Source organism: Phalacrocorax carbo, chromosome Z (genome assembly GCF_963921805.1).
Source record: "Phalacrocorax carbo chromosome Z, bPhaCar2.1, whole genome shotgun sequence".
In the NCBI taxonomy this organism is placed as follows: domain Eukaryota; kingdom Metazoa; phylum Chordata; class Aves; order Suliformes; family Phalacrocoracidae; genus Phalacrocorax; species Phalacrocorax carbo.
In genome coordinates, this window is record NC_087548.1 from 16,646,355 (window position 1) to 16,654,371 (window position 8,017).

At 38.5% G+C, this 8,017-nt stretch overlaps 1 protein-coding gene across 4 annotated transcripts in view; it reads right to left on the reverse strand.

Moving 5' to 3' along the window:
- Positions 1-7,506, reverse strand: part of FYB1 (FYN binding protein 1) — a 68,114-nt gene extending 60,608 nt beyond the window's left edge. For all 4 annotated transcript variants that reach the window (XM_064438094.1, XM_064438093.1, XM_064438092.1 and 1 more), the window contains exon 1: positions 7,417-7,506. In XM_064438094.1, coding sequence (XP_064294164.1) covers positions 7,417-7,419 — 3 coding nt within the window. In that variant the 5' untranslated portion in view covers positions 7,420-7,506. The remainder of the gene's footprint in view (positions 1-7,416) is intronic.
- Positions 7,507-8,017: the final 511 nt, after the last annotated feature.

Consider the following 8,017-nt stretch of genomic DNA (forward strand, 5'->3'; position numbering starts at 1 on the left):
CAAAATAGCGACCTCTAATGGAAGAACCGCACCTGTTACAAATCATAACCTCAGCATAATTTAGGGACCTCTGAAAGTCATCTTGTCTGTCTACTCAGAGCAGGGCCAACGTCCCTAGATTGCTCAGAGCATTCTTCAGTTGGATTTTTACTAAATGAAAGGACGGAGAATCTGCAGCTCTTCTAGATGTTCCAGTATTTTATTTCCTTCACTGTGAAAATATAAACAAAAAAAGGAAACTAATTGGGATTTTCCTGTTTTGCAACTTGTTTACATTGTTTCTCATCCGATCCCTCTGCATCTCTGAGATGAGTCTGACACCTTCCCATTAGGTATTTGAAGACAGTGATAAAGTCTCTGCTCTGCCTTCTTATCTCCAGGCTGAACAGGCCCAGTTCTCTCAACCTCTTGTCTGTCATGTGTCCTAGTTCCCGGATCACGTACTGTGAGCACAATGAATTGGGTTGTTACTGTTATGTCTTCTCAGTGCCTGCCTGCTGCCTTGCCTCAGAGTCAGAGAGGTTATGCCTGCTTTCTTAACTTTAATAATGAAAATTTAGTTGCTTACCAAATCTACTGTTTGCAGGCACTTCAATCTGCTGTTTACAGGGTATGTCGGAATAAGAAGGGAAATTCAGCAGGGTCTTTTTCAGTTTTGCTGGCTCTTCACAGAGGCTACAGTACATGACAAATAAAATAAGGAGGCAGCATGTACCAGCCTTTCTCTTCCAAGGGCTAATATGTACAGGGAAAATCAAATTTTCTGTTCTGTTGTTGTGCAGGATCATACTGCCAAGTTTGTTGTCTTGCTAGACAGAAAGGTAAGGCCAGTCTGCTGGACATCCACTAAAGGATGGGCCATTGAGTAGATTACCAATTACACAGGATACTTTTACTTTTATTGTGGAGGATAGGACAGCTACTGACTGTGGTGCAGAGAAGAGCAGCAGGAAGCAGAAAGGCACCAGTGGGTGGCTAAGGGAGGTCCATATGTTGAACTCTTCAATCTTGTGGGCTAGTGCATAAATTTGAGCCCTATCAACTGCTCATAGAGGCTGAGGAAAATAGATTTGATGGAAAACTCATGTCATGTAAGGAAGACATTCAGATCAAGGGAAACCTAGTGGTGGAATAATCAATGAATTATAGACTGAGGTCCAAAAAAGGATAAGGTGGGACCAGTCGTTGAGGGAGGACCATTGGGGGATAAACTGCAGGGCCTGTAAACACTCAGAGAGATAAAAGGGATTGTCAAAAGGATTTGGAAAATAGTTTAAAAAAATCTCTAGGAGATGGAGCAGATCAATGGTTCTGGCTAAATTTTTGTTTTGAGTGGCTTTGTACAGAAGTAAGTGAGAGCCATGGACATGATTTCCAAATATTCTTCTTCTCTGAGGAGAATAAGAAAATATCCCTATGACTCATATTCAGATTGAAAATGCAGATGCCCTCAGAGGTTTAGAGAAGGGTCATGGTATTAGAGAGGTGGTGACACTTCTCCAAAAGTTTGTTGCACAAGTGACTAATGGGAAGAAAAGCAGTTAGAGATGTGTCAGCAGAAGTGAAAGGAGCCACCAGCCACAGCTGTTGACAGAAGTTGCACAAGATCCTCTGACCCCCATTTCATTCTGTGAATATATAAGCCCCCCCAAATGATTAAAAAACACTTTGCCAATATTTGTGGATTGAATTTGACAAACTCCTTGCATGCCTCATTTTTAAGCATGTGTAATAAGTTGTTCTTATGAGTTTTCCACACCTTGCAGTGATGACATTACAAGTTGGGGGCCATTGTTCACAACTTCAGTGAGAGAACATGCGTGAGACTTTTTCTTATACTTCTGTGTGATTTTTCTATTCCTATTTTTCTATGTACTACAACTTTTCAGCAGCTGCTATTTCATTTCAGAATTCTGCTGTTAAGAGTCCTGAACTCTGATGGAGAATTACTTTTATTCTTTTTTAGTTTGTTGGATTCTCTTAATTCAAATACAAAACAGTATGAATGTTCTCTTCATAAGAAAAAAGAGCTAAAAAATGTGACTTTTTGTTGAAACAAACCCACAAATCCCATCAGGTTTTTGATCCCAGACTGTTGAATGAGGTATAGATGACTTACTAATAAGTATTAAAGCTTTGCATTTACAACTTACAAAAATAAAAGTACACCTTTAGATATCCTTGTGTTATCTGTCTAAAACTATGAGGAGACATTCCCTATATACTTACATGAGACAGGTCTGGAATAAATGACTACAATAAGGTCTCATATCAATATAAATATTCAAATGAGAGTCTGTTATCAAAAGAAAAAGGATATTGGGGCAAATGTTGCTAATTCCCACATTTAAGTGTGACTGTAGAGGAAGGCAGTAGCTTTAATAAATGGTGACCAAACACAGTTTCAAGGAAGGAACCAAGGAACCAAGGTGTGGAAGATTTTTCTTGAAAGCAAAATGGTGTGGGGTTTTTTGGTGGGTGTGTTTTTGTGGTTTGTGGTTTTTATTTTTTTTTCCTCCCCCCAATTCCTTCTAACACCTTGGGTGCTTTAAAAAAGGAGATAGCTTGGCAATGCTGGAGAAAGCGAGCTGGGAGTCCTGCATTAACTTGTGTAACTTATTCTTTGTTAGAGTAGGAGAAGCTGACACATCAAATCCAACATTTTTCATGTTATAGTTCAGGTGGCAAAGAGAAACATTGGGGTAATTTTGTATCTTAGAGTGAAATAGATTAACATGGTATGTTCTGTATCAGCTTCACATTTACATTTGTTTATGACTGTGATTTACCTTTATCTAATTTACATACCTAACACATTTTCCTATCTTAGCTTCCCCACCTCTCCCCCAGGAATAGGAAAAACACAAGGGTTGTATGAAGGTTCAGCAAAGGTATTGTAGTTCTGAATTTTAGGGGTCTCTGCAAGGCTGTGTTTTGTCCAAATTGCAAAGTACAGGGGAGGGAAAGTTCAGAATTCATTCTGCTCATCTTAAAAATAGGCCAAGATGTTGCCTGATTTCTGTGTGAATGGGCTGAGCACAGACATGACTGGATGTAGAAAGTCCTGGCTTGCCAATAGTTTTCCTTAATAATGTCACGGGGCTCTCGTTAACACATTGCAATAATATAATGGTGGTGGTTGAACTTTCCATCTCTGTTTTGGTGGTGATTTGCTTTGTGTGAAGAGTGTGAGGATTCTTCAGTTCAGAGAAGGGTAAAGCATCTCTCTAGCCTAGTAATTACAGCACTCACTCAGAAGTGAGGTAGACCTAGTTTCAATGCACTGCTCCAAACGCTGCTTAGGTGTTTTATGACATGACCAGAGGTACCTTCTTCCATCATGTCTGCTTTGCTCACTGAACCATTGAACCATTGGTATGAAGGTGATGTGGCAGTCTTTTCCAAATGGTCCTGCTAAATCTGATGAGGTGGAGATTACCTCATTTGTGAACCTGAGGGAATGAGGCAGAAGCCCTCTTAAATGGGGAATGGCTTACTGATGGAATGCTACAATTTTAAAATCTGATTAGGATAATTGCAGAACGTGGGCTGCAGTAGACACTGCATTCTTAAACACACAAAATTTTATACTGCTCCTCATGGAGGTATCCAAACCCCTGGCTGTCTATTTTATAATGGATTTTTTTTCCAGTCGAGGCCTTCCCTACAATACAAGGAGAAAGGCAAAGACTGATTCTTAGAAATCAGCATCTCAGCTGGGCCACCTAACTTGGGGGAAGTGAGTTATCACTGGGAAAGTTTATAAGGAAAAGCAAGTTCAACTGACTGAAGGCTGATGTGCTCTTCCACCCTGTGCTAGATGTAGAAACCTCTCCTCTTTGGAGGAATTTCTCCATTCCTTATGTTCTGTGAAGATGTTGGCACAAGTCCTGGTCAATGTTATATCTCCAGTTTAGGGAGATTTTGATCTGATATATCTCCTCGGGTACCTCTGAGTAGCTTTGCATTGTACAGTGTGGACATTCCCTTAAGGCATGCAGAGTTAGGTGGCAGATGAGTATCAACTTTGAAAATTCTTCCTAAACAGTTGACCTAGGTGCCTAAATGATGGCCACAGATGCTGAAGGAGACACCTTTCAGCATTAGATTAACAGACTTGCTTGACAAGGAAAACATTTAAAATGTTAATAGTTAAATTGTACACAAAAATATTACAGTTGACAGTCTTAGGAAACATGTCAAGAAACAAACATCCCTAGCCCTTAATATATTTCTCACTCCTTTCTGTCACTTTATATGCCTGATTCTTGTCTAAGGATAAATGCCTTATTCCACTTCTGGCTGTGTGTACTGTGACAAAAATTTGGTCCCAAAGGATTAATGTATTTTGAGTATCCTGGAAGAAGACAAAACCCTTTCCAAGATGAATGCTACCGACCTACTGCACTGAGCCCTGGCTGAGTTATTTCAGGGCAAGTTATGGTACAATAGCTGTTCTCCAGGAATTGGCTGTTTGGAGACTTTTTGTCTATAGTCATATGAAGTGAATGGTAGTCTGCCACAACTTAAATGTGAAGTTAGTAACACTGATGAGGCAACGTGAATGTCCTCCAAACTGAGATACCTGGAAAATGGACTGTACCTCAGTTTTTAACTGCTGTTCTAGTTCCATCTGGATGTTATGACTAAATAGATCCCAGTTTTCTGGATTTTCTTTAAGGTCTTTTCTTTTTTTGTTTTCTTGTCATCTTTTTTTTTTTTTTTTTTTTTTAATCAATTGGTAGAATGAACTGGATCAACCAAATTCCTTGGTTGGCCATATCTGCATCAGAAGATTTATCTGACTTATCAAGTCTCAAAAGTTCTTTTGCTTCTTGTAGTGTATCTGAGAATTACCAGTATCACTGCAAGAAGACACGTATGTTAAGGGCTATTCCTGTAGGTCAGAAATCAACATGGCTTGTTTTGGTTTGAAGTCAAAGGAAAATGTAACCGTCCTTTGTGTTCATCAGCTTCAATCTCACATGAAGCTACACCTGCCAGCAGCTATTGCTGTAGTTCTAGTAGTAGTTCTATCTAGACATGTGATACTACATCTAAGTGTTTTGGTTTAAACTTGGCTCTATTATGATGGTCAGAAATGAAATAGTGAGCTCTCTGGTTTGGTCCTCATTTAGATCTCAGGGTTCTGCAGGCCTAGCTCTGCTCCTTCCATTTCTTCCTGTATGCAGTAAGTACAAAGCCAGCTTCAGACAGATTATACCCTATCTCAGGTTCAAAAGGTTCATTGGCCTTTTTTGTAGGAATAAATTTGTCTTCCCAACTGCTTCAACCTCTGTCTAATGTAAAACTGCCAGAAAACAAACTTCCTTACATTTCTCCTCACTCTAACTTCTTCAGTTACTTGCTGCTCTCCTCCTAATTTTTTTTTCTGTCTTCTCATATTGCTATAATATTAATTTCTACCCATACAGCTTCAAAACAAAGAGCAAAGAATGTGATTTGCTTCCCTGGTGATGCTTCTGGGTTGCCTGTGATGCAAAGATGAAAACACTTCTTTCCCTATAGTGCTATATAACACTGTCAAGGAAATATAGTAAGCGTATGAACTTATGGTCTGCATTACTTTGAATTGTCATTCATATTTGGATTCAGAGAAGACAACCTGGAGCTTAGAAAAGACTTAAACAAAAAAGTGAAACTGTTAATTGTTACTTATGTTCAAACTGCATTTGGCAACAGCAGAATGTGTTCAACATATCTGTGTATTTATGTACTGTTTCCAAACAAACCTTTTTGTGAAAGCAGCTAGACATTTGAATCATGCTAGAAGAGTAACTCTGTCTTTGGCTTGCAAATTGTAATGTAGGGTTTTGCAGATCCATAGGCTCCATGTATATTTGGAGTCCTGAATTACTAGCTCAAGTTCTGTAACAACCAGAAATCAGCAAGCAACAGCACAGCAAGGTGCTAGTTTGGTACAATGTTGGCACTAGTCAGATCCCATTTATTCATATGTAAATCCAGAGTAAGTCAAGTGACTTCAGTTAAATTATTGGTGCAAACGCACGTAGTATTTTGCCCTTTAACACTTGATTCTACACAGTGGGATTCGTTACAACAGAAATAAACAGAATAAGAAATATCTGTTTTATATTTTAAGCATAAAAAATATTGCTTATGTCAAACCTTTGAGGCCATTGCTTCAGATTCAGGAAGAATTTGATCACTGTGTAAAACAGAGGCAAACTAAACCAAAACGAGGGTGCCAGAGCAGTGGCACAGGCTGCCCAGGGAGGCTGTGGAGTCCCTTCCCTGGAGACATTCAAACCCTGCCTGGATGCGTTCCTGTGCCCCCTGCTCTGGGTGTGCCTGCTCAAGCAGGGGGGTTGGACGAAATGATCTGAGGAGGTCTCTTCTAACCCCTGCCATTCTGTGATTCTGTGAAAACCCTCCAAAGTTTGTGAAGCATTGTTAAATGTGAACTGTATTCTGTGTTCAGACCTATTTCACATTGCCATTTTTCAGGTACTAGTTGCAATGGGCAAAGTTAGACCTTTTTCCCCATGAAGATACTGAATTCAACAGCTTGGGTTCCTCTCTCAGTTTCATTAAATACCTTTTTTCTCTTGAAACAAGATTGACAGATTCAAGTGAAGAATAACTCTTTAGTAATAGTACCTTCAGGGAAAGATTACTGTATTTGGGCATATAAACCATGATAAAAGTATACAAGCTACTCTAGGACTTCTAAACTATTTCTCAGAGCAAAGATGGTCTGAAAAGCTATTCAGGCTTCACAATTTCCAACATTTATCTGTAAAACCACTCGTCTTGAAATTCGTGATTCAGCTTATTAATACAGTACTTATAAAAACAGACACATATATAGGGTTTGGAATTCTAAAGAAACTGTCTTTTTAAGGAAACGAATTCTACAGACTAGTAAAAAAACCCCAACAATACTGAAGGTTTACACATAGATGCATAAATCTTGAGTGGGTTTTTTCTTCTCTCTCTCTCTTTTTTTTTTTTTTTTACTTACAAAGTACTTCTGAATCAAAATAAGGTAGTGCAATTGCTTTCTGGAGATCTAATTAAAAGGCTTCACCCATTCCCATTTCTTGCTTGGTGTCACATTGACACTTGACTGTGAAATTCCTCTGGATACACAAATGAATTTGTCAGCTTAGCCTTGAACGAAGCTGTTTTCTCTTCCTTAATTTTGAATGCCAGAATCAGTAAGGCACATACAAACCAGTTCACATGATAAAGGAGCTAACAAAACTAAAAATTTTTTTCATGGCCTCAGAAGCAGGAAGTCAGTGGCAAGGAACTGAATTGAAAACTATTAGAAATATGTTTAAAGTTTTACAGTCACATCGACTGCAGTTTTAGTACTAAATCTTATGCATCCATGTAATAAAAAGTAAATGAATAGAGCTCTGTACTTACCATAGTTTCAGGCTCTCTGTCTCCACAAGTCTGCTAAAGACTATGTACTGTACTAGAGAGAGTCAAAAATGTTCTTTGTCCTTCACTGTGCACTTCCTTTTTTGAAAGTATATGTGGTCTATCCAGCCTTCACAGGAAAAGATATCAGCAAAATCCTTGTTTTGCATATTATCAGAGACCTAACAGAATTTTAAACAGAATTTGTTTGGGATACACTGCACCACTGAAAAGGATGAATAACAGGGAATGAACATTCATTAATTTTATGACCTCCAAGTTTATAATGAAAAACAGCTCTATGCTGATGAGAAAATTATATAGTTATGTTTTCACTAATCTTTGACTGAATTAAAACAGCCTATATATTTTGGTTTTGTCTTTCATACTTGAGGTTCCTGAATTTTCTTGTATTTAGGCTTCACTACCAACCCCAGACACATCTCCTCCTGGTTCAGATTTTTATGGATATTTAAAATCTGAAGTAATTTTCTTCCTCTAATATGCTGAACTATGTTTCTGACAATTAACCTTTGACTATTCAGCTCTTCATAGCTGATATTGTAAGAAAAATAGGGTTATCCTTGTCCAACAGGATGTTGAA